Raw genomic sequence first — 27,782 nt, 5'->3', positions numbered from 1 at the left:
GAGTAAAATAAATAGTTCCTTATAAACTCTTTGTTAGATTTAAAAACATCTATAAGTTAAATGATAGGCAGGTGTGAGTACTTATTATATTTAAATTAAGTAAATTATTCGATATCAAAAAGTGACTAAGACGTAAATTAAAATATTTATTACGTAAATAAATGAAATATGTTCTTATCTTCTATTTACCCAACTAATTTAGGACTAGGGTAGGTACTGTTTTGAGTGAAAATCTTGTTGCAACTGATGTACGAGATAAGTCTATTTTATTGTGCATAAAATCTTTGTCTAAACTAAATTACAATAGAACTAAAAGTTTAGCTATCATTTTCGAAATTTAGTTTAGATAGTTTTAAATTATGTCCATTTTAAAACAGTAACTAGTGGTCAACGGTTAGCAAATGCAATTTTTAAGCGTTTCAATTAATGTCTATTCCTATTATATTCATATTTTATTCTATGGATAAGTAGGAAGGACTACCTATTTTTTTATTTCTTTTATGTCTTTTAGCTAACACTACTAGGTCAAATATAAACATAGACTATTAAGAGGGGTCTCTCCGTCACTCGCTTCATACAAACGTAGTTCCAATTTCATTTGAATATTAAGCAACCAAAGTCCATGAAATTTTGCAGACATATTCTAGAAACTAATATCTATGTCTGCGGTTTTCCAGATTTCTGTTAAAATATTCGGTTTCAAAGCTACGCGGTCTTAAAAATTTACATACAAATCTTTGAGCCCCTGTAATTTTGAAACTACATATTTTTAGAAAAATCTAAAACACCACAGATATTAGTTTCTAGAATATGTCTGCAAAATTTCATGCACTTTGATTGCTTATTCAAATGAAATTGGAACTACGATTGTACGAAGCGAGTGACGGAGAGAGCCCTGTTAACTAAGTAATCTAATTTTTAACTCACAGCACCAACTTTCAAACAACGCACAACTTTTTATTTATTTTATGTATTAACACTTAAAATATTTATCTAACCTATTTTATTGTAAGAAGCTAGGTTCATATCACTCACGAAAATAACAGAACTGAAAAAGTAGTGCCTTTATTTGTAGAATTTTTCTTTACGAAAATTAATGACTTGACTTTTAGTTTAGTTTTTAGTATTGTGTACTTTAAAGCACATGAAGATATTATATATTTAAATTATGGCATATCAGGGTACGGGATACCCATTTGACAAGCAAAAAAACTATTGGTTGTTTATATTATGTAAATTTTATATTTTGTAAACTAGTGCCTATGAGACTACTCATAATAAGTAGAGAGTAAAAATTATTTATAGATGCTAGTTAATTGCAATTTGGAAGTAAGAATGGGTAGCATAGGTACCTACCTATAGGTACTTTATTTAGGCCTTTATTTCTAAAACTTTTATTTTATAGTTAAATAGGTAAATACTTGGTAGGTATAATATGGTAGAAAGTAGATAGGTAGGTAAGTAGGTATATTAAAGTCATAATATAGGTAGTAATGCAAAACAGACAATATGGTCGATTGCTTCTTAAAATATAATTTTACAAGCTCTTAATTGGCGCAAAAGTGACGGAAGTATAGGCAAAAATATTTCGCAATAATCCAAGCCGCCCTCAAAACATATCAAAAAATATTTACAACGTGTTTTAAAAGCTCGAGTGTTCAAAATTTTTAGAATAGGAGCTTAATAATAATTTTTGATGAAAGCGGGAATTTATTTTTGCGTAATAGTGCATAGGTAGGTCGTAAAAGTTGAAATGCACAATAAGTTTCAATGCTAAATATGATAAAATTTTGCAATGGACGGCAACCAGCCTGGCGTTAAGGCTACTTTATAGTAATATCAGCTTATGCTAATAAAAATTTGTAGGTAGGTATTTATAAGCATTTTAATTTAAAGTATTTTCTGAAGGATTTCAAAAGTAAATGGTTGGTCTTATTTTTCCTACCTACATATTATTTAAAAAAATAAAAATGATTAGTGATTTATCCAAATTTTATATTTTATGGCGTCAAACATTGCCAGATATCGATAGTTGTTTCGGATTGGATTTTTTAAAATTAAATTTTAGCTTTTTAGCGTATCCATTTACAGCGGCTTATAATTAATTTAGGTAATTATGAAACATTTTAATGTTTCTTAATTAATTTGGTGGCGCGGTAAAAATCGCCAGATAGGTATGACTTAGGTACTACTCACATAACTGAGATTATGTAGATAATTGACTTAACGTTTACACGGCTGTTGGTTTGTGAAATTTTAGTCTTTAGAACAAAAGACAAGAGATGCCCGTCAAAATAATATACATATTTTATAATGGAATATGTACTTACATGAATTTTAGTCATAGGTACTTAAATTTTAGTCAAACTAAAATTCGAGTCGTGAGCATTAGCGTCCATCAATGATTAATAAAGATCTAGTTTTTATGTTTTCTTTGCAGCAAAATACTTATTAATCTTTTTTAATTATGAATCATCATGATCAACCCGTCGCCAGCCTACTACTGAGCACGGGTTTCCTTTCAGAATGAGAAGGGTTTAGGTCACACTCCGCGACGCTGGCAGGATGATTGGCAGACTTCACACACCTTTTGAGAACATTATGGAGAACTCTCAGTCATGCAGGTTTCCTCACGATGTTTTCCTTCAACGTTAAAGAAAGTGATATTTGATTACTTAAAAGTAAAAACGCACATGACTCCGAAAAGTTAAAGGGGTGCCCGCTTCAATGATTACGGATGTAGTAAGTGAATACGAATTTTAAACAGTAGGTAGGTCTCGCATATATACAATAATAAATAATTATAAGCTGTAACTAGGAACCGCCCCGTGTAAACGCCCATTAAACATAAGTATAGACGATACTATATAGTATTTATACATAATTCATTATTTTAATAGAAAGCCATGACGTAATGATCTCTATAATGTAACATTATCCTCCGATCCTCATTCAAAAATGAAACAAACTGACTCCCGTTGATACTAAGGGTATATCAGGGTACTACGATGTATGAACTATGGACATTAATGAGCATGCAAATTAAAATAAAAGATTCACAACAGCATAGACGATATAGGATTGTATCTCATTATTTTTGACAGCAATATCCACAAGAGTGAAGTAGTGGTTGCCAAAGCCACACCACCCCACCCTAGTTCCAAAGACCATGAGGTAGTGAACTCTCTTGCTGATAGTAAGGGTAGAGCGGGGTAGCGTGGGCCTATGACCCCGTCGGCTGTGTCGTCCACGTGTGGGCTTCCTCGGGTTGAAACTCTTTGGACGCGTTTGAAGTGGATTATCATTAGTGTGAACATTGCGAATAGACCTGAAACAACAAAATATTTACTTTATTTTTACTGTTGTAGTAGCTACGTAATATTATTTATTAAATAGTTATTTAGTGAAGTGGAAAATTGTGCAGTCTAAGCTCTTATAGAGATTTCAGGTCTCTCGAATGCTGGTGAATGAATTTAGTTACTTATTAATTTTCAAGTGCCTAAATAAAATAGACCCATGAAGTCTTGACTCATGAAAGTTTTGTACCATTTTGAGAGCTTGTTATCGCATTGGAAATAATTTCATTAAGTACCTACTAGAGGATGCCCGCGACTTCGTCTGCGTGGATTTAGATTTTATAGATCCCGTGGGAACTGTTTGATTTTCCGGGATAAAAGTTGCCTATTTCGATTACAGGGACGCAAGCTACTTCGGTACCAAACATACAAATCGGTTAAGTGGATGGGTCTTTAGGAATCCCGCGGGAACTCTTTGATTTTTCGGGATAAAAAGTAGCCTATGTCCGTCCCCGGGATATAAACTAACTCTGTACCTACCAAATCTCGTCAGAATCGTTTACACTGTTGAGTCGTCAAAAGGTAGCAGACAGACAGACACACTTTCGCATTTATAATATTAAGTATGGATTAGTAATCGATATAGATAAAGTACATTAAAAATATTCTTTATTTTGAAGGACTGCGTTCGCGAACTCTCAGTCTGTCTTTTAATGTCAACTATAGTAACAGCCCCTTAAAGCAATGATAGCAATTATGTAGAGTAACCGATATTGATTTAAGTCCACAGAAAAAGGAGGACAAACGATCGGTTCAAAACTACAAGTGCTAGGATTTCATTTCCCCAGTGAGTGTTATTAAGAGCTGTCGACTCGTATAATATTTCGTACTAAGAATTTACACGTAAACACGTTAATGCGATTAAGCGAATTTGAACTTATCGCTAATTTAATACCCATGATTTTAGACGGTTCTATGGACTGTTACTAATTCCTTGGCTTTTGTGAACATAATTCTTTAAAAAAAATTGAGGTTTTTACAATTGTAGGGTGAGTACCAATAGAATGATTTTAAAATCCCTGCACTTTGTTCCAGAATTCAAACGCGTATTTTATAGCACGGAGTTCATATCTATGGGAGGAAAAAAGATTCAACGGTTATTTAACTCCTTTGTGATGTAGGTACTAAACAAAATATGTTCGAGTTTGGCGTTTATAAATTTAAATCAGTTTCTGGTCGTTTGTTTATTATTACTTAATATAAAAAATAACATTTAATTATAGGAGTTACAGCCCAGAAAAACAAATCTTACCGGCTAGAAGATACATAACGCCAGTGACTAGAACAGCGCTGATTTGGTGTTTGCAGAGACCAAAGGCGCCAACCAACGCTGCGCTTCCCAACACGATGAGACATACCAGCGCACACGAAATGGACAGATTCTGCATACCTGCAAACAAAAAAAACCTAGTAGGTAATTTTTGCTAACGTATTCCGCGTTAATATTTTTTCAGTGGTAAGTATAAATTTAATCAAAAACATTCCCAGAAAATTGACTGCCTAAATAAAAATTCATTTTATTTTTTCTCGAAGAAGCCCTCAGCACTTCCGTGAAGTACCTAGCGCACCTATCTCTAAACGACTTATAAACTACGTCTCACTAGATAATTTGATTTAGAATCGCAAATACGAATAAAAAAGAAGTAAAAAAAAATCTGTCACAAAGTATAAACGTAAAAACTAATCTTAACTAAAATACAAGTCATCCTTTTCATAGGGAACATTTTAGTTAACATCAGATAACAAATCTAGTCCTGTCAATTATCATCATCAATAATTTAGTTATTAAGTATCACTGTATGTATGTACTTAGCGACTTTAATTTTAGAATAACAGAAGTAGGTAGGTTCTACCCTAATAATATTTGAGATGGGCGCGTTTGGAACCCTCGTACCTTTAGTTTTAAGTTACGTAATTAATTATCACCACTATATTGTACAAATAATAATTCCGACCATCAAAAGGAGTACAATACTACCTACTTTGAATAAATGATTTTGACTTTGACTTTGCTTTTGATTTATTTTAAAACTAACAGTACTCACGATGTTGCCAGTCACCCCTTTGTTCTTCGTCTTCGTCGTCAGCCAAATAATTTGTGCACAGCGGCTCTTTTGGAAATCCGGCTCTTGACAATATCGATACTTCTTCGTCTAAAAACATTTTTTAAAAGATTAGCTAGAGCTAGAAGAAAAGAAAAGAAGAGACCTAATAAATTCCACACATTTTATTCGCAACAATCTCAAGTTATGGCCTTTATAAAAAGCAGACATTTACGTGATGAGAATTAAAGTAGGTGATCGTTTAGGACGAATAAAATATATATCGTTGGTAAAATTAGTTTATTAGGACAGTTTGTTACGTTTATTAATCCAACTTATCACTTCCAACTTAGTAGATAACTTTTAATCAGGAAAAAAGCTAAAAGTCAATTAAAAAAAAAAAAAGATACCTTCAAGAGACACGCACATGGTCCAAATACCACCATTCATTGGGACCAAAAAGGTACCACCACCTTTCTTGGAGTTCGTATCCTCGATCTGAAAAGCGAAATTTAGTGTTTGTTATAGTCAGAATTTATGAGAGAGCTGTTATCGGATCTATGGAGGAGTAAAGTGATGATACTTACCTACTTTACAGGTTTTGACTTGGAATAAGGCGTTTTTATGGAATATAATAAGATTAATAAGTAAAGAATAATATTCCCCATGCCAAAAATAAAGTCTGTTCACTAACATAGTGTTGCTACACTCGCAGGCGCACAAGTTATTAAAAAATGTTTTCTATTTTAAGGATAAAATAGAATACTATAACTATTATAGTTATTGTAATAAAATACAAATATAAATAATAAACACAAGTTAAGTAGCGACGCTATGTTAACAGACTTTACTGCCCTACTCAGTAAATACAACTATAACCCCGGTGATTTAGATTTTGGACCAAGGACTAAGGATTTTAGCAGATATAAGTACCTAATATTTTTGGATGTTTCGCAAAGTTCTATTTTTTGAAACTATCCATATGACAGGTGTAAATTGAAAATTTATAACACACCCGACAAGACGTGAAGGTTACAGTAACTAGAAAAGAGCTGATAACTTTCAAACGGCTGAACCGATTTTCTTGGATTATAGCTAAGAACACTCTCGATCAAGTCACCTTTCAAACGAAAAAAACTAAATTAAAATCGGTTCATTAGTTAAGGAGCTACGGTGACACAGACAGATACACAGATACACACGTCAAACTCGTAACACCCCTCTTTTTGGGTCGGGGGGATGTTTATGTGTTACTATACTCAGTAGTATTATAAGTCCATGTACTCAGTAGGTATAAAACACAAGAGAAATCATTTTAATCTACGATTTATGTCGATGGATACATTGTAATAGGTTAGTAAGCCAGCCAAGAAGAACCATTAACTTATGGCGTTCCCCAGGGGAGTGTCCTGGGTCCGACACTCTTCCTCATATACATAAACCAATTATGTAATCTTTCTTTTCCCCTAGTTAAAATAGTAGCTTATGCTGACGATATGGCAATAGTTGTTCGGGGTAAAACCTGGACTGAAACGCAGACAATTGCAGAACGGATGTTGGAAAAGGTCATGCTATGGCTCTCTTCTAACTTGCTTTCACTGAACTTACAAAAAAGTAAATATATCACATTCTCTTTAAAAAGGAACTCACAGCCCCAAAACCCTTTTCTAATCAAAGCTCATACTTGCGGCTTTAATATTGCTAATTGTAACTGTGGTAAAATGGAACGAGTTGACTGTATGAAATATTTAGGAGTAATTATTGATAGTACACTATCCTGGGCTCCACAAATTGACAAACTTGTCGGCCAAGCGAGAAAAATGATATACATATTCAAAAATCTCAAGCCTATACTCGACACAAAAACCTTAAAAGTTGTATATTTTGCTCTGGTACAGTCGATCCTGTCTTACTGTATCACAAACTGGGGTAATTGCGGAAAAACACTACTCTTACGACTTGAGCGAGCTCAAAGAGCTATCCTTAAAGTGATGCTAGGGAAACCTATTCTATTTTCAACCCGTGAGTTGTATGGTTTATGCGATGTTCTAACGGTGCGACAGATCTACATACTCCAAGTAATTTTACGCAAACACAAACAAATGCACTATGATCCTACGTTAGACCATCGTAAAAGAAGATCCGATAAGGTATGCCAGATCAAATCTTGCAGAACTGAACTAGCAAGTAAACATTTTTGCTATGCTAGCCCAATATTATACAACAAAGTAAATTATCACATAAATATTTACTCTGCTAATCAACGAACCTGTAAAATACTTATATCTCAATGGCTTAAATCACTCTCTTATAGGGACACGGAAGACATCGTAACTTTGAAATAATCCATTCACACTCGCATGCACATACAAACAAACACACACACACACACACACACACACACACACACACACACACACACACACACACACAAACACACACACACACACACACACACACACACACACGCACGCATATTAACTTAACACAATATTCATTGATTTTTAAGATTGTTACATATATATTTATTTTTCTTGTCTTTAGTACCTAATTTTGTCAATCTGGAGGTGGGCGTTAACAACTGCAACACAGTTTGTACCTAACTAACGCAGTTGTTATCGTTGTTTATTTAAAAAAAAAAAAAAAAAAAAAAAGTAATGTGAACAAATAGGTTGGGGGCTTGGGGCGTAATCCCGCTTCATATAAGGATTCTCTTCCGATTATTATTTCTTTAACCGTACCTAATGATACAGTAAGTAACATATAGGTCTATGGTGATACTACAAAACTCGGACAGGCATCAATCCTGAGATGACTTTCTTTCGAAAATATGTAGGTAGCTACTAGCTACCTAACTTTGATAAATGAGAAGCCCCAGGCGTCTCTTTTCCTTATTAACCCCCGACCCAAAAATAGGGGTGTTATAAGTTTGACGTGTGTATCTGTGTATCTGTCTGTGGCATCGTAGCTCCTAAACGAATGAACCCATTTTAATTTAGTTTTTTTGTTTGAAAGGTGGCTTGATCGAGAGTTCTTAGCTATAATCGAAAAAAAATCGGTTCAGCCGTTTGAAAGTTATCAGGTCTTTTCTAGTTTTCTTATAGAGGTTTTTGTGTTGGGGTTTTTTTAAATTTTGAGTTATTAGGTACGTTTTTATTTCAGTGATAGAAAATAGGGTCAAAGTGGTACATAGGTAGGTACATTAGTATGTAGTTAGTACCTATGTGAGTAGGTACGTTGGTACTTTGATAGACAATCCCTGTGATAAATTTAAGATTGTAAGCTTTTATTATTATATATTTTATGGAAAGGTAAAAATCCTATAGCAGAACAACAGGAGTAGATAATTTTACAGAAAAATATTTCAGTTTTTTTCTGACTTGGAAAGAGTACAAATCAATGAGTGAATCCAGCTTATATTAGGTAGCATTCGGTTATCTAATGAGTAAGTTAAGGCAAAGTTGCCAAACTACGTAGATAGTTCGTTTACGACTCCATTACATAAATCATACAGCACAGGCGTGGAATAAAAGAAAAGTTTTATATTTTGGCGTTCACTACCAACTTTATATCCATACTTCCATACTAATATTATAAATGCGAAAGTGTGTCTGTCTGTCTGTCGGTCTGTCTGTCTGTCTGCTACGTTTTCACGGCCCAACCGCTAAACCGATTTTAATGAAATTTGGTACAAACTTGGGATACATCCCGGGGAAGGATATAGGCTACTTTTTATCCCGGAAAATCAAAGAGTTCCTACGGGATTTAAAAAACCGATATCCACGCGGGCGAAGCCGCGGGCATCCTCTTGTGGAAAAATAAAAAGCATAGAGTAAGTGAAAGAAGTAGGCACCTAAATAACGTCGCACTACAATATTGTGCTAGCTTTTTCCTAGAATGTTCATTGTAGCAACAATCGTTTTTTTTGTCGCACGTGATCTGAATCTCTAGGGGATATAATATGCTGAAATGTCAGCCTTTGCGACTCTATTTTTTATTTAGTTGCGGTAATACAGTTGCTACCAAGCTTTTTCGATGGCGCCTTTGTCATGTTTTAAAGCCATTTTATTCTTTTGTTTTTGTAAAGAATTCACGTTTTTTAACCCCTGACCCAAAAAGAGGGGTGTTATAAGTTTGACGTGTGTATCTGTGTATCTGTCTGTGGCATCGTAGCTCCTAAATTGATGAACCGATTTTAATTTCGTTTTTTTTTTTGTTAGAAAGGTGGCTTGATCTAGAGTGTTCTTAGCTATAATCGAAGAAAATCGGTTCAGCCGTTTGAAAGTTATCAGCTCTTTTCTAGTTTTCTTATACAGGTTTTTGTGTCGGGGGTTTTTTAAATTTTAAGTTATTAGATACTGATAGAGTCATCATCATCAACCCAACGTCGGATTACTGGCTCACTGCTGAGCAAGGATATCCTCTTAGAATAAGAAGGTTTTGACCATAATCCACCACTGGCCACTGCGTATTGGCATACTTCACATCCTTTTAGAACATTATGGACAACCCTCAGGCATGCAGATTTCTTCATGATGGAAACCTTCACTATCTAAAATGTAGATAGGGGGATATAGGTACGTACTATGATGGTTATACAGTTTGTACGTCGTCGTGTTGTTACGAAAATAATGTTGAGTCATGTATTTTTAACCCCCGACCCAAAAAGAGGGGTGTTATAAGTTTGACGTGTGTATCTGTGTATCTGTCTGTGGCATCGTAGGTCCTAAACTATTGAACCGATTTTAATTTAGTTTTTTTTTGTTTGAAAGGTGGCTTGATCGAGAGTGTTCTTAGCTATAATCTAAGAAAATTGGTTCAGCCGTTTAAAAGTTATCAGCTCTTTTCTAGTTACTGTAACCTTCACTTGTCGGGGGTGTTATAAATTTTTAATTTACACTTGTAATTAACATTATTTACTTTTGTGGGCGATATTTTTTGTGAAGTTGCCATTTAAATGTCAAGGGGAATAAAAGCTTACAAATTCTATGACAAAAAATAGGTTTGAAATATAAAATATCTGCTAAAGGTGTGGAACAGCTAGACGCCAGTGTAGCTCGAAGTGAATTAAATATCAAGCTGAGCTGAAATCGCTTTAGTTGAATGCTTAAGTACCCACTACCTACCTAGGAGTTCCCAATACGCTCAGCTTGGATAGTTATCGCTTGATAAAGTTTTTAAATTGGAAATACTAAGTTTTCATTATAGGGGGTTACTTCATGATTTGGAGTAGGTATCTACGGATTACATGGAATAATTTCTCTCGGAAAACTAACTTTCTTGGAAACTACAAACCTACTAGACATGTTTCTATAAAAAAAAGCTTGACTGTTAAACTGAAGTCCCTACAAGAGACATAAGTTGTCCAGCAGTGGATGTATTCGGTTGTTGTGATGATGATGATGATGATGATAACGATCGAATTGAAAAATCACTGCATGTTAATAAATACTTAAATGGATATAAGAGGAAGGATATATATTTTTTGGCTATAAATAGCCTAGAAATATTATGCGGAACTCAAAAAAAAAAAAAACTTAATAGCTGTACCTATTTTTTACTATTTTGGGAATTATAAGCCAATTCTCTAAATAATTTCCCGGAAAAAATCGTATGAAAAATGCTTACAATGCTTACTAAGAATTTTCACTATATTAACGTTTACTTAGTGACCATGAACTTGCTTTCCGTTAGCTATTTTTGTCAGTCAATTTATGAATTTTCCGTGATTTCTAATTTATTACTCCTACACAGTAATATCGCGTGCTTAGCGAGGAATATTCAAGGCTATATGTAGCGCAAAGTTGATTTCGCTAATATCCATACTATACTAATATTATAAATGCGAAAGTGTGTCTGTCTGTCTGTCTGCTACGCTTTCACGGCTCAACCGCTGAACCGGTTTTAATTAAATTTTGTACAGACTTAGGATACATTCCGGGGAAGGACATAGGCTACTTTTTATCCCGGAAAAACAAACAGTTCCCGCGGGATTCCTAAAGACTCATCCGCTTGACCGATTTGTATGAAAGGTACTGAGGTAGCTTGCGTCCCTGTTATTGACGAAGGTAACTTTTTATCCCGGAAAATCAAAGAGTTCCCACGGGATCTTTAAAAACCTACATCCACACGGACGAAGTCGCGGGCATCCTCTAGTTCCATATAATGTTAATATTATGCATAAAACAGAAAGCGAAAAATAATTTTAGTGCTTTATTACTCTTACTGTAACATAGACCACTAAATATAAGTTAATGAACACATAAAATTCAAGTTTCAGACAATACAATGGCACGGAAAATATCGTGAAGAAAGTAAGTGAGTACGTTATCAAAGTGAAGGCCAAGGGAGCGATCTGCCAGAAGCAATATAAAACAATGCTTTCTTTAATCAGGGTTATTTAACCTTGGACTTGCACTTGGCATATCTATTATCTACTCTATGCTTATACTACAGTAGGTACTAATATTTTTTCCTTTGTTCTTTTTTCTAATCATTTTCATTTTCCCAACATTGAAACTGGTCGTTTGAAATAATATCTACTTATCTCAAGCTTAAGAGGGGTCTCTCCGTCACTCGCTTCATACAAACGTAGTTCCAATTTTATTTGAATACTAAGCAACCAAAGTCCATGAAATTTTGCAGACATATTCTAGAAACTGATATCTATGTCTGTGGTTTTTCAGATTTCTGTTAAAATATTCGGTTTCAAAGTTACGCGGTCTTAAAAATTTTCATACAAATCTTTGAGCCCCTGTAATTTTAAAACTACATATTTTTAGAAAAATCTAAAACACCACAGACACAGATATTAGTTTCTAAAAAATGTCTGCAAAATTTCATGGACTTTGGCTGCTTAATATTCAAATGAAAGTGGAACTACGATTGTATGAAGCGAGTGACGGAGAGAGCCCTGTTAAAAAGCTAGGAGCAATTCGAATTTTTTTTTTTTTTCAACTTTCTTTTCTAAGAAAACCGAATGTACGTAACTTTGTTTTATGCTTTATTTTTACCTTAGGGTAGTAGTAAGTTGCATTCGTAATTAATTTTAAGTTATTTATTAAGTAACTAGCTTTTCCCCGTGGCTTTGTCCGCTATACTTACATAATTTATAGCACATGCCCTATTATAGAACTCGGGGATGATGTAGCAATCTATCAATGAAAGAATATATGAAATCGGATGAGTAGTTTCAGAGGAGATTAGCTCCTGCCTCAAACTTATAAACTTTACGTCTTCTTTATAAAGATTAGTGTAGAAATATGTTCAGTAAAGTTTAGTGTATGTATATCAAGTCTTATTTTGCGTGCGTAAAAATATATGTCAAGGTTAATTTATTGGTGAAATTGTATCGCTTTTCTCCGTAATGTAATAATTTGCAAAAATAATATCATGCCATAACATATTTTCCATAATACTTGCTTACGATGAAAACAAAAAGTAATAACAAAAAATAGGGTTAAGTAGGTATTATTAGGAATAATTTATATCACAGAATATCTTTAACTAATTTACGAGTAAAGTAAAATAAAGTTGATCTTTCACTTCAAAAGGAAGACTTGTATTTTAGTGCTGCGGAATTTTAGTTTCTATATAATATGATGATGAAAGATATCAGTTTAAAGAAAAGCGAATTTTCCTTTAAATAATCCAAGACATTAATAAATCTCGTGAACAAAGATCCTTTCACTAGCTGGCGACGGCATGACATTTTTCATAAAATATTTTAGCTTTTCAAATAATCCACGGACATTGATAGATGGCTCAAGTCTTCCGACGAACCTGATTTATAAAATAATTGTATTTAACGCTTTATTTACGATTGTTTCTCATGTTGCCGGTATTTTATAAAGATCTATTCTTTATAAAATTTGATTAGGTAGGTACCTATTTATTTTGTACCGATTTAAAATGAAAAAAAAAAAAAGTTTTTTGCGGAAGAAATAAGTAGGTAACTACACACCACTTATAGGGTATGTCATGTTGGCAGTGCAGAGTATCGCTGTTGAACAGCTGGAACTAACAGAGTAAGATCTGGTGCCTACCTTGACGACTTTCTCATCAAGCATCCGGTTAAGCGCCGTGTTGGAGGCGTTGGCGAGAGCGGCGAGGGCAGCGCGTTCCCACGACACATGCTCCCAATGCTCTGTCATGATGGCAGCGCAGAGCATCGCTGTTGAACAGCTGGAACTAATAGAGTAAGATCTGGTGCCTACCTTCACGACTTTCTCATCAAGCATCCAGTTAAGCGCCATGTTGGAGGCGTTGGCGAGAGCGGCGATGGCGGCGCGTTCCCACGACACATGCTCCCAATGCTCTGTCATGATGGCAGCGCAGAGCATCGCTGTTGAACAGCTGAAACTAACAGAGTAAGATCTGGTGCCTACCTTCACGACTTTCTCATCAAGCATCCAGTTAAGCGCCATGTTGGAGGCGTTGGCGAGAGCGGCGAGGGCGGCGCGTTCCCACGACACATGCTCCCAGTGCTCTGTCATGATGGCAGCGCAGAGCATCGCTGTTGAACAGCTGGAACTAATAGAGTAAGATCTGGTGCCTACCTTGACGACTTTCTCATCAAGCATCCAGTTAAGCGCCGTGTTGGAGGCGTTGGCGAGGGCGGCGAGGGCGGCGCGTTCCCACGACACATGCTCCCAGTGCTCTGTCATGATGGCAGCGCAGAGCATCGCTGTTGAACAGCTGAAAAAATATTAAAATTTAGTTTCCAAAACAGACAATACGTCTAGAGACATACTCGTATATTTTACAACAATTTTTTTTTCAAAGATTATTAGCCATGCTAATAGCAAGCTAATCATGACTAATATTCCCCTTACCCCTTCAACTAAGCGCAAAGCTGTGTTAAGAGTGGGTACGAGAATAGTGCAACGGGTGGGGTTTGAACCGCCGACCTTTCGGAATTCAGTCCGCTTCTCAACCGTTGAGCTTTTGACAATTTGACAAGTTGATTTTGTTTTTAACCAGCGCTTGTCAATAATTAACTCACTAATTAGTGATGAATTGATGAATGATGGTGCAGCCCAAGGTGAAAGGTTGCCTAGCCCTAGAGCAATTCAACGCTGTTACTCTTTTACACAATCATTTTAGATCATCATTTTAAAAGTAAAGGTTCGAGTTAGTACCGTTTTTCTTAGGTGAGAAATGAAAATATCCACCACTTTATCCTGATTAGTTCATTTGTTGATATCTCAATTATTTTAAAAGAAAACATTATTTTTACGCATACATATCTATGTTACGCATATATAGTTACCTAAAGTCCTGCCAGGTTTGTGAAGCACGTAATCCGGTTGACGCGTAATCATAAAATCCATTGAAGCGCGATTAAAAAACGATGTTACCTACCAACGATGTAAACAAACCTTCAAAATGAATGAATGAGGATTATTTAGCCGGATTTAACACACGGATACACAGATGAATGTGGAATTAAAAAAAAATGTACTTAATTCACTTTTCGGAAATGACCCGGCTGAGTTTGTTGTGGGCTCTTCTCAGACTTGGGCGCGTTTGGAACCCTCGTAGCTTTAGTTTTAAGTAACGTAATTAATTTTCACCACTATATCGTACAAGTTTAACAATTTCCACCATCAAAAGGAGTACAATTGTACCTACTTTGAATAAATGATTTTGACTTTGACTTGACTTTGACTTTGATCACAAATGCAAACAAAAACATTTTCGTAGCGTGTCGTAGCACATTCGTAGTCTGTCTACGAAGTTAATATGCTATAACGCAGGTAACTGAAGCCGTATTAATTTCAAGGGTTCAGTGGCTGATTTTAGGCGTAGGTGTAAAGGCCGGCGCTCATGGTTAGGCCCTAAATAAAAAAATATTTGACTTTTCACTTAAGAGGAGTTTATTCGTAGCGCGCTCCAAGAAAACGTGGTCTGGTCCTCATTTGAATATTAAATATACTCTAGAAATTAAAGTCTATATCTGTGGTTTTCCACCTTTCTGTAAACATGTACGGTTTTAAAATTACATGGGCTCAAAGATTTGTATGTAAATAGGTGTAACTCTGAGCCCGTGTCACGCTGAAACCTCACACTTTTACGGTTTGGCAAACAAATATTTGTTTCTAAAACGAGTTTCCAAAATTTTGTTGAGTTTGATTGGTTAATATTCAAATGAGATCCAAACTAGGTTTCTATGGAAACGTCTCTTAAATACACGAATAATCTTATAGCTATAGCTATATATTATAATGCAATATGTATTTAAGTCCAAAGGGTCGGTGATCCCACTTTGGACTTCAATACATAGTTATAGGATTATTTTCCAAGAAACATACTATCTTTTGCTGGAAACTCTAATAAAATCTATCTAGCAATATCAACATTACAGTTTTCAACATATAAGCAAAGCTGACAGACAACACATAATAATATTTGAGTACCTACAGTAGTGATGATGATATAACTCAAAACATTTTGCATAAGCTATGCATGAATACATTGCAGCTCGCTCACAACTTGTTCAAGGAAAATGGAAATCATATTGTCAAGTCAACGCAATTTGTGGGTTCTACGTCATGCTCATACATTTATCTTTTGAAGAGTTTGCAGCTCTAATGTTGGAGATTTGAATGTTTTAAATGCATACCTATTTGTTACGTAAGTCTACATATTCGTAAAACCTCACCCTGAAGTGAGTTTTGAAATATAAAATACAATTTTATAGAATGAGCTAGAACATTTTCATGTAAATCGTAATACGAAAAGGTTTATTTAGCCCAACGGCTAAGCCCGGTGATTCAGATACGATAGCGCTAGCGTTTTGGGCACCATGCCCATGCTTGATCATTTGGACGGAGTATAGATTTCATAATCTGTAACCATACTTATATCATAAGTGCGAAAGTGTGTCTGTCTAACTATCTGCTTAAATAATTTTAACAAAATTAGGTAGGTACTGAGTTAAGCGTTATGTGCTTTTTAGGGACGACACAGGTATAGAATGCGACAGGTCGAGATGGCAATCGGGATGGGGACCCGGTGCGGGATAGCGCGGGTGACATGCGGGTGTGCGAGGCGTCCCCCGACTCATATACCTTTTATCCCAGCAAATCAGAGTTCCCAAGGGATATTTACAGACCTACATTCTGAGAGGAATTCCGTGTTCAGTAGAGTATGAAAAACCTAACTATAATATTAACAGAAGATGAAAAGCTCCATACTAATAGTATTTTTATGTTACTAAACTAATAAGTGAAATATTAAAGTGAGCTTCACGGGCAGAGTGATAATAATATTGATAAATGGTAGGAGTCAAAGTTTACCCAAAATAATCAGATCAGGGGCTAATTTAGAAAAGCTAATTTTCTAAAATGACGAAACTGGGTTACTAGGTAGAATGGAACATATTTATAAATAGATTTATAATTCAATAATTTACGAGTATTGCAAATTGTTCATTTCTATTCTTATTTCCGTTCCTTTTTTCCCATATCTTTTGACTTTCGTTGTTTACATTAGACTATACTGGAAAGTTTAGAAGGATACGATCATAAAACCCCATAACTTTGAAAGCAAACTATTGATGTAGAATGGCAAGTTAATAAACTAGGATGAATTAGTTTATTTTAATTTTGTTTTTAACCTTCGACCCAAAAAGAGGGGTGTTATAAGTTTGACGTGTGTATCTGTGAATCTGTCTGTGGCATCGTAGCTCCTAAACTAATTAACTGATTTAAATTTAGTTTTTTTGTTTGAAAGGTGGCTTGATCGAGAGATCATCGAGAAAATCGGTTCAGCAGTTTGAAAGTTATCAGCACTTTTCTAGTAACCTTCACTTGTCGGGGGTGTTATTTTATTTTTAATTTACACTTGTATTTAGAAACTAACAGGGTTAATTTTTTCTTAATCGTCAAAATATATAAACGTAGGTAGGTCTCTCATATCGAAGGACTTTTTATTTCAGTGGAAAATCTCATTTGCGGAAGTGGGCGCCGCTCCGACATATTTTTCTCCCTGGAGCGTCTTATGAATATCAAGATATTATGAAACTTGAAAGTTTTCAAGATGGAATATAAAGTAGGAAAGGGGAAAACGTCTAGGTTCTCCTTTTGTTGTAAACTTCGATCGCTAGTCAGAGCATAAAAATGTATACCTACCTAAGTTATCTACATAAAAACTATTTTTTTTTTTGTTAGACTGAAAGTTATTATTTTTGAAATGAAATAAAATTAATGTAAATAAAATGTTTTCAATCCATACAAATATCCTAAATGTGAGTCTGTTTTCTAGTTTTTCACGGCCCATACATTCAACTTAGTTTGACAGGAATGTACAGACATATAGGTAAGCAGGTATAGCTTGGGTCACGGGGAAGGATATGGCTACTTTTTATCCCGGAAAATCAAAAAGTCAAAATATTCAAGATAATTAGGTATGCTAGTGACAAGAAAGTACAGCATGATTTATCTATAGATATCAAGAGATGACCGATGGACTCGTTTGCTGCTGGAATGGAGACCACGTAACCTTCATTTGTCGGGTGTTATAAATTTTTAATTTACACTTGTTACAAAATGATGTTGCTACATCAGTTTGGGGAAACGAATTGGTGTCAATAAAATAACGACTATGTATTCAAGTAGCAATAAACATAAGAGCATCAAAATAAATACGTCTACTTTCGCAATTCGCACGCTCTATCAACGTAATCCACTGTGAAGCGGCCATCGATTGTTGTCGGGCGTCCTAGCGTCTCGACGGAAGTTCAGTATCTCACAAGAGCTCACTTATTCAGAAAGCAGAATGTTTTTATTATATATTTTTCACATATAATATGTTATACTAATGGACTAAGAACCAGCACGTGCCAGACCTTCGTTATTTTATAAAAGCTGAAAGTTTATCTGCGTATTGTCCCCAACACAGGAAGGAACGATCAGCGACTATGAAGTTTGGATCATGGTATGAGGAGCTTTGGGAGATAACAGGTAATAAAGGTGTAAAAAATCTTACGTCAAAGTATAAAGTCTAATTTTTGACTTCGTCTGTGTTAGCGTTTGCTGGCGTGCGTGTTGTGCCTTTTTGGAGTGTTTTTTTTTTTGTTAAAAGTGGCTGGTTTTTGTGTTGAAACACAAAAACCAGCCTGTTCCAGCACCAACAAACCTGGTGTTTGTTGGTGCTGGAACCATGCTGGCACTGACTGGGAAGCGCTCTAAAATACGCCGCGCGTATGTCGGCGAGCGCCGGCACAGACGAAGTCCATACTTATATAGTTTCCCTAACTTGTAAATAACTACAAACTTGACATTGGTTAATTGGTAAAGCCAGACGAGAGAAAAAAAAAACATTTTTTATTTTCTTCCGAATAATATTAGAAATCACGTCATGCATTGCCAGGCACTAGTGTGTTGTTATGCCCTTAAAGTTTAAACGTGTCTGGTACATTATTTACTGAAACTTTTTTTAAAATTTACTTATAGGCTACCGCTTGGCTGCAATCAGACCTGATGGCAAGTGATGATGCAGCCTAAGATGGGGCGCGCTTGCCTAGAAGAACTTAGTTTAGTAATTCATTTCAAGGAATATACTGCTCTCCATTCTATTTTAACGTTCTTTGTTTATTTCTTGTCTATGTCTCTATGCTCCACCAGCCAGCATCGCACCAGCACCGCCTCGCATCGCATAGTATTCTTTATATGGACTTCTATGGACATCATTACATCAACTCCGTAACGTCAGCGGACCGGCCGCGCCTGGAGTTGATATAATGAGTATGTGTCCATTGAAGTCCATATAAAGAATACTATCCGCGCGCGTCGAGGCGGCGTGGTGCAGATCGGGTGCCTGGTGGCTCTAATGAGCTATGACCTTTATGCTACTTGTATGCAGCAAAGCATTTTACATCCTCGATCAAACTGTAATTTCTAATTTCTGCTATTGGAAATTTTATGAAGGCCGCTTGGCAACGAACCAGTCTGAAAAAATTCCTAATTCTTTTCCTTTTTTGTATTCACAGGGCTTTTTAAATGTCAACCGTAAATTATTCCTAGTAAAGAACCGCTGAAACACATGTAGGTACGACCTCAGTGCGACATTTCGAATTTAATCCGACCTTTTCAACATCGTCGAGGTTCTGAAACTTAAAAACCGGTCAAATGCGAGTCGGATCCGCACACGAAGGATTCCGTACCATCGTACAAGATGCAACACTATATGTACTTTTAAATTTTCTTTTATTTGCATAGCGGCCATTTTGAAATTCGCTATCTTGGTTTTTAATATTTGTTGTAACTAGCGGCAATAGAAATAAATAAAATACACACTCTATTTTCAACTTTAACTGCAGTTGCAGTTCATGAGATACAGCTCGCTGACAGACAGACGGATGGGCAGTCGGAGGCTTGGTAGTATAATAGGGTCCCGTTTGCACTCTTTAAGTACGGAACCCTAAAATTAAACATAGTTCTTTGAAATGGATTTTTAAATCAGATTGCCGTCTGCGGTTCAGAATGCAAATCAGGGTGTGATTGAGGTCAAACGTGATCTCGTTGGTATGATGAAGAGAGCTTTATTCGCTTGATAATCTAACGAAACGAGGATACCTACTAGGTCTCTGAAACTTGAAAGTGATCTATCTTTGTCTACGTACGTAGGTGTAGCAAACCTGGCAGATGTTTGCGCCTATTATCCAATTAGCGAGGGAACTGACTGAATTGTGTTACACATTTTAATATAATAGACAATAAGGCTGGCTTATTTTCAGGAAAGGATCAACTTGGCTGTCCAGCGCAGCTGTTATTCTTGGCACCATTCCAAGTGGGCATGGTTTGTACAGTAATTATAACTGCCTTATTTATTTCTCTCAAATGCTATGCATTAAATTTCCACTTTCTTTAATTTTTATCATAGGTATGGAACCGTCAATGCGTTGCCAGCCTTTCAGGAATTTGTTGGTCTGCCCCTTGAATAACCCCATGTAATCTAATGGGAACACAATTGGGAGTTGATTCCACAGCATGAATGTGCGTGGAAAAAATTTTTCAAAAGAAAAATAAAACCGACTTCAAAAACCACAAACACTAAAAAGTAAAAAATAACTTTTATTTAGCTACACGTGTAATGTACCTAGGTATGAAGTCGAGCGAGCATATTAAAACAAAATTAGAAATCCAAGAGTGAAGCTCGCCCGACTTCATACCTAGGTACATTACACGTGTAGCTAAATAAAAGTTATTTTTTACTTTTTAGTGTTTGTGGTTTTTGAAGTCGGTTTTATTTTTCTTTTGAAAAATTTTTATTTCACAATTTTTAGTGGCCCACTGTACTATAATATGCTATGCCCAGTTAAAACCCTACTGTTTACTAAGCTATTACACTGATCGCGAGCAATTTGCTCCTATCTATTGAGGAGTTCTGTTCTCCATCTCCGAAGATATTCATCAGATCTTCACCAAATTTATATGGGACCATCTGCACAGTATACCCTTTCAAACAAAAAAAAAAATTTCCAAATCGGTCCAGGGGTCTTTGAGTAATCGGGGAACATACATAAAAAATAAAAAAATAAAAAGATTCCGACGAATTGAGAACCTCCTCCTTTTTTGGAAGTCGGTTAAAAAGGGTCTGGCACAACGGACGGTCGAAGTGCACCAGGCACCCAGGTGGTGAGGGTAAAATTGCTTGCTTGGTGGCGTTTGGAGAAGAAGAAGGGTGGAATTATTAGTGTAGTAGGCAAAAACAACAGACAGACAGACAACAAAGTGATCCTGTGAGGGTTCCGTTTTTCCTTTCGAGATACGGAACCCTAAAAAGTACTTACCTAAATGGAAAAAAATTGTACATTTCACTTGTTGAATATGTACCTACATAAAAGGAAAATACGAACAAACGTTTTGACAAGAGTAGTTGGAAAACGATTTTTTGTCCCGAATTTCAGTGTAACTTAACAGGGCTCTCTCCGTCACTCGTTTCATACAATCGTAGTTCCGATTTCATTTGAATATTAGGCAACCAAAATCCATGAAATTTTGAGACATATTCTAGAAACTAATATCTGTGTCTGTGGTGTTTTAGATTTTTCTAAAAATATGTAAGTAGTTTTAAAATTACAGGGGCTCAAAGATTTGTATGAAAATTTTTAAGACCGCGTAACTTTGAAACCGAATATTTTAACAGAAATCTGGAAAACCACAGACATAGATATTAGTTTCTAGAATATGTCTGCAAAATTTCATGGACTTTGGTTGCTTAATATTCAAATGAAATTGGAACTACGATTGTATGAAACGAGTGACGGAGAGAGCCCTCCTAAAAATAAAAGAGCGAAGGTATTGTTATGGTTTTGTTCATCGCACTTTTGAGGCATATTTTTGTCTGTGTAACATGCCACATTTAGTTTTTAGTTTTAAATAGTATACATATTACGTATAATACTTTAGATATGTACCTACTATTATGTATATTCTGAGGTATAGCTACGACATGTTTTTGTTCTTTGAATAGATATTTTTTTGGTTTTTAACCCCCGACCCAAAAAGAGGGGTGTTATAAGTTTGACGTGTGTATCTGTGTATCTGTCTGTGGCATCGTAGCTCCTAAACGAATGAACCAATTTTAATTTAGTTTTTTTTTGTTCTAAAGGTGGTTTGATCGAGAGTGTTCTTAGCTATAATCGAAGGAAATCGGTTCAGCCGTTTGAAAGCTATCAGCTCTTTTCTAGTTTTCTTATAGAGGTTTTTGTGTCGAGGTTTTTTTAAATTTTGAGTTATTAGAGTGAAAAATATTATTTAGCCGCGTTGGGCGATTTTTATCGCGTCACCGACATGCGATAGCTCCAAAAAGTAAATTAATGTTAAGTAATGGTTTTTTGGAATTATGAAATTTTGATTTTTTATACAATTATTAAGAGGGCTCCCTCCGTCACTCGTTTTATACCATTTCATACAATCGTAGTTCCAAGTTTATTTGAATATTAAGCAACCAAAGTCCATGAAATTTTGCAGACATCTTCTAGAAACTAATATCTATGTCTGTGGTTTTCCAGATTTCTGTTAAAATATTCGGTTTCAAAGTTACGCGGTCTTAAAATTTTCATACAAATCTTTGAGCCCCTGTAATTTTAAAACTACATATTTTTAGAAAAATCTAAAACACCACAGACACAGATATTAGTTTCTAGAATATGTCTGCAAAATTTCATGGACTTTGGTTGCTTAATATTCAAATGAAATTGGAACTACGATTGTATGAAATGGTATAAAACGAGTGACGGAGAGAGCCCTGTTAAGTGCCTAATTTGAAAATCGAAAAAAAGCTGATTCACTAGTACAACGTATAAGCTGTCGGCAGTCCATACTGACTGTCAATTTTTTGTCATAGAAATTTTAGTTCATCTATTTTTAAACCTAATAGGTACAGCTACTTAGTTAGTGCCTGGTGTTCATGTGTGTTCAGCATTCAGTGGTGTGACAAATTAATTTCATAATACAATTCTCGTTAGCGTTTCAACCCCTCCTTGACCGAGTTTACTTTTACATTTTAATGAACGTAACTAATGACACCCATAAAACAAGCCGCCACGTATATTTCCCGCCGCTTTCCCCTTAATTAACACGGAAAATGAATTTTAATACTACGGGGTTTAAATTATTTAAATAATACGGGTTTTAAATAAAAGCAATTCCCTTCAGTAGTTCTAAGTGGAAAATTATTTTTAATGTGAGCAGGAAATTTTTCTACCTCTCTGTCTACGTATCTTCAATATTTACTATAATATTTTTCAACAACAATAGAATCGTAAATCAAAGCAGATTAAAAAATATATTAAATAAATTGTTATACTTAATCTTTTCAACGATACCTAGGTACCTAATTACTAAATTCCCGAAAAATCGCCAAATTTCAGCAAAATGGAAATTTATTTTATAGAATTTCCAATTATCATTATACCTAATTCTGTATGTTGATACTATAAAACAGTATAATATACGAGTATATACTGATTTAGATTAGGTACGCCCAGTTTAATGAATGCCTTGATGGCATTCTTTTGTTATAATAAAAACAAATCAGCGCACCAACATGTAGATAATTGTGGGCAAACCTTTAGACCCACGCACCATTTTTCTTTTATATCAAAGCCTTTGTTTCCACTTTCCATTACTATTCAGTATTTCTTTGTTACTCGAGGCCTATTTAAATACTTGGATCTAATACATCTTAGCTGCTTTATGCTGGTTTTATATCAAGGCCTGGCATGGTCAAATATCAAGGGGTCACAGCAAAATTCCTTTTACATCGATGAACAAAATGAACTTTTCCAGAAAAGTACCTACTTAGCAAATATTTCGAACGGTCCACACAAGTCTTTTCACACGCGATGCTTGATCTGTAAACCTGTGATCCTCTTGTGGAGATTATAATAATTCTTAAGACCTATGTAAGTAATAAAAATGATGCATGTATCATAATATACCTTTCAAACTAAAAAAAAAAAATTAAAATCGGTTCATTCGTTTAAGCGCTACGATACCACAGACAGATACACACGTCAAAATTATAACACCCCTCTTTTTGGGTTGGGGGTTAAAAATGCGAGCTGAATAATTGAGAACCACCTTTTTAATGTAGGTTAAATATAACCCTTTCGTGGTAAACCACTAGTCAACGCAAACAAACACTTCCCAATCTGTAGACGTAAACATAAAGTGGTGTGACTAAGCAAATAGCGTGGTCGTACCCGCGCCCCTCGATGAAGGTTAAGCAAACAGTGTCGTACGATGTTGACAGTTTTTCTATGGGTGTTGTGCCCGTTCCGCGAATCCAAGTCAAAGTCAAAAATAACCAGTGGCGTGTAGTGTAGGTGACAGAGGCATAAAAGCACTGCTTATTAACCCCCGACCCAAAAAGAGGGGTGTTATATTATAAGTTTGACGTGTGTATCTGTGTCTGTCTGTGGCATCGTAGCTCCTTGACTAATGAACCAATTTTAATAAAGTTTTTTTTTTGTTTGAAAGGTGGCTTGGTCGAGATTGTTCTTAGCTATAATCCAAGAAAATTGGTATAGCCGTTTGAAAGTTATCAGCTCTTTTCTAGTTATTACTGTAACCTTCACTTGTCGGAGGTGTTATAAATTTTTAATTTACACTTGTCATAGTTAATATATCTCATTCTCAATCCCGTAGAATCTAACGGGAATTAAATGCTTTCTTGAAACGAAAAATTTCTTGTGAGTTATGAGGAAATAATAAGGCAGATTAGCAGTGGATGAACTGGATCACTTTTATTAGGTATAACAAATTAATTTAGAGAGCTAATCTAATACATGTCGATGCCGCCATGGTTGCCCAAGAGAAGAGAGCTAAGTAAAGGTTGGCTGTCAAACAGCAAACACTATTGGTTGTCTGTGGTCTTAGATGAAAATCAGGGTTGCCAAGTCATTTATAAATTGACCCCTAATTTTCATATTTACAACAAAATTTGACCCTAATAATACATGCCATATTCTGAATCCTCTTCATTAATATCAGCATTTAAGTATCTATTGTAATTTGTGTCTATGGACTGCTGGACTTTTCGAGGTGCCATGTCAGTGACATGATGTCACGGTCCTCTCCTTTTCTGATACCTACAGCCTTTTAACATCAAACACCACATTTAGTTACGAAGTAACTATTTGGCTTCCGATCGTTAGATCATTAGTATATAATATCTACTTAGATACAACTATCTTAGATGTCGGAAGAAATATCACTCGTAGGTCTATTAGGTATCCCATAGATTTATTATGAAGTCTATTGGTAATTGAGTATCTTATTGGTATTGGTAATCTAGTGGTAAATGAGCCTCGATAGCTCAACGGTTGAGGAGCGGTCTGAATTCCGAAAGGTCGGCGGTTCAAACCCCACCCGTTGCACTATTGTCGTACCCACTCCTGGCACAAGCTTTACGCTTAATTGGAGGGGAAAGGGGAGTATTAGTCATGATATTAGCATGGCTAATATTCTTTAAAAAAAAAAATTAGGTCTCTTAGATATTTCAAGAGTTTGAAACATTTTTAATTGATATTATTCTATTGATACGGTTCAGTGGTGAATAAATTGCAACAAGGAAGTTTGAAAGGATTGTACCTATGTAGTACCTATCTACTCCTAGATTGTCTGCCGCATTGCTGTTTTGCGCAACATTACCTAAATTCAACGAACTGTTTGTTCGTACTCGTAGCCTAAATTCAAGACTAGCTAGAGCTACCCAAAACAAATGTAAGTAGCGATTTTATCGCGTTGAATTTGCTCTATTTAAACTTCAAATGCTAAGATGACTTTGAAAATCTAAACTTACAACAGTAGGTAGGTAGGTACATTGGAAGTTTTCAGACCTAGATTTGTTAGGTCTTGAATTTGGGTCTTTTTGACCTTCTATTTATAATAGGTGAGTCTTAATAACACTTTAGGTATGTACGTGCACAATTATTTTATCTAATTGAATGGGAAATTAGTATCTACCTAACTGTAAAAAAATCGGACTATCGCTGTGAAAAATGACTCGGAGCTTCAATAAGTGTAAATTATTTATTATTTATCGAAGACTCGTAGGCGTAGGTATACGGCAAAGATCACAGTAGTTGAAATACTGGAACGCTCTCATGGTTATAGTAGATATTTATTAGATTGGACAGTGTGTAAACCCTCTTTGCTGTAATTAGGAACGAGGACTTGTGACAAATATTTGCGTAGTAAAATTCGTTTCGGTCCCTTTTGAAATTAAATGCTGTGGGCCGAGTTTCACTTGTGAGGGTTCACTCGGATTTATTGCCTCGTAGGGTATAAAGACTACGCGGCGTAATTCAGGTGTAAGTGCTGTAATTCTAAAAAGAAAAGACGGTCTGGATGTAGAGAAAGAGATGTTGGATAATCCAGGTCTTCTAGTAAGTGAGGCTATGAGGCTATAGGATCAACCTGGTAGTAGATATAAAGAGTAAAAGGTTTTCACTGGTTTCTAGACAAGCAAGAGAATCGTGTGGAGTGAGTTCCAAGACTAGGAGATGCTAGGATGAAGAGGTTACCTGGTAGAAGCAGTGTGACCAGGAGGTAGAAGATAGAGAGTTGTTCGCCGTACCACAGATTAATATAATAGTACTATGCGTAGCCGTACTTGCACTCGTGGCATTCTGCGCTTCCTTGCCTGTGCCGAGCCTATGCTGCAGTGTGGAGTGAGTTAAGGTGCCCAACTGCCCACGCACTTGAACTGAACTGCAACTGAACTGCGCGTCGCGGCAGCGCCCCGCACGATAGTCTTTCCAGCCGCGACACGCGGCAGTGACGAGCTACGCGGTACGCGCGTCGCATCTGGAGAGAATAGCGTGCGGGGCGCTGCCGCGACGCGCAGTTCAGCTGCAGTTCAGTTCGAGTGCGTGGGCACCTTTACAAGGGAACTAGCTGGAATGAAGAGGTTACCTGGTGAGTAGCAGTGTGGCCAGGAGGTAGAACACGGAGGGATGCACGCCGCACTCGCACTCAGGCTGCGGCGTGGCAGTCTGCGCCTCCATGCCTGCGCCGAGCTTATGCTGCAGTGTGGAGTGAGTTACAAGGGAACTAGCTAGGATGAAGAGGTTACCTGGTGAGTAGCAGTGTGGCCAGGAGGTAGAACACGGAGGGATGCACGCCGCACTCGCACTCAGGCTGCGGCGTGGCAGTCTGCGCCTCCATGCCTGCGCCGAGCTTATGCTGCAGTGTGGAGTGAGTTACAAGGGAACTAGCTAGGATGAAGAGGTTACCTGGTGAGTAGCAGTGTGGCCAGGAGGTAGAACACGGAGGGATGCACGCCGCACTCGCACTCAGGCTGCGGCGTGGCAGTCTGCGCCTCCATGCCTGCGCCGAGCTTATGCTGCAGTGTGGAGTGAGTTACAAGGGAACTAGCTAGGATGAAGAGGTTACCTGGTGAGTAGCAGTGTGGCCAGGAGGTAGAACACGGAGGGATGCACGCCGCACTCGCACTCAGGCTGCGGCGTGGCAGTCTGCGCCTCCATGCCTGCGCCGAGCTTATGCTGCAGTGTGGAGTGAGTTACAAGGGAACTAGCTAGGATGAAGAGGTTACCTGGTGAGTAGCAGTGTGGCCAGGAGGTAGAACACGGAGGGATGCACGCCGCACTCGCACTCAGGCTGCGGCGTGGCAGTCTGCGCCTCCATGCCTGCGCCGAGCTTATGCTGCAGTGTGGAGTGAGTTACAAGGGAACTAGCTAGGATGAAGAGGTTACCTGGTGAGTAGCAGTGTGGCCAGGAGGTAGAACACGGAGGGATGCACGCCGCACTCGCACTCAGGCTGCGGCGTGGCAGTCTGCGCCTCCATGCCTGCGCCGAGCTTATGCTGCAGTGTGGAGTGAGTTACAAGGGAACTAGCTAGGATGAAG

At 36.6% G+C, this 27,782-nt stretch overlaps 1 protein-coding gene across 4 annotated transcripts; it reads right to left on the bottom strand.

Annotated features, from left to right (window-relative positions):
* Positions 1-1,430: 1,430 nt before the first annotated feature.
* Positions 1,431-26,933, bottom strand: LOC123872120. Of its 4 annotated transcripts, none has more exons than XM_045916265.1 (6): positions 26,830-26,933; positions 13,957-14,095; positions 5,809-5,896; positions 5,393-5,509; positions 4,609-4,746; positions 1,431-3,328 (listed from the first exon to the last, which is right to left on the bottom strand). In XM_045916265.1, the coding sequence occupies exons 1-6, from the start codon at positions 26,919-26,921 to the stop codon at positions 3,057-3,059; spliced, it is 846 nt and encodes a 281-aa protein (XP_045772221.1). In that variant the 5' UTR covers positions 26,922-26,933; the 3' UTR covers positions 1,431-3,056. The 4 variants fall into 4 exon arrangements, with proteins under 4 accessions (XP_045772221.1, XP_045772223.1, XP_045772220.1 ...); XM_045916267.1 differs by having other exon boundaries at positions 5,402-5,509; XM_045916264.1 differs by lacking the exon at positions 13,957-14,095 and adding an exon at positions 13,444-13,924 and having other exon boundaries at positions 5,402-5,509.
* Between the last annotated feature and the right edge of the window lie 849 nt (positions 26,934-27,782).

The sequence above is a fragment of the Maniola jurtina genome, chromosome 14, assembly GCF_905333055.1.
Source record: "Maniola jurtina chromosome 14, ilManJurt1.1, whole genome shotgun sequence".
NCBI lineage: Eukaryota > Metazoa > Arthropoda > Insecta > Lepidoptera > Nymphalidae > Maniola > Maniola jurtina.
Note: the sequence above shows the minus strand (reverse complement) of the source record. Positions and strands in the feature narration are given on the sequence as shown.

What these genes read in the sequence shown, in the direction of transcription:
- LOC123872120 (XM_045916264.1), bottom strand. Translation starts at nt 26,921, where the DNA reads ATGGAGGCGCAGACTGCCACGCCGCAGCCTGAGTGCGAGTGCGGCGTG. An exon ending in AAGGGGTGACTGGCAACATC is followed by an intron (nt 4,747 to 5,401) that starts GTGAGTACTGTT and finishes TTTTGTTTGCAG; the next exon opens with GTATGCAGAATCTGTCCATT. An exon ending in CGTTATGTATCTTCTAGCCG is followed by an intron (nt 3,329 to 4,608) that starts GTAAGATTTGTT and finishes TTGTTGTTTCAG; the next exon opens with GTCTATTCGCAATGTTCACA.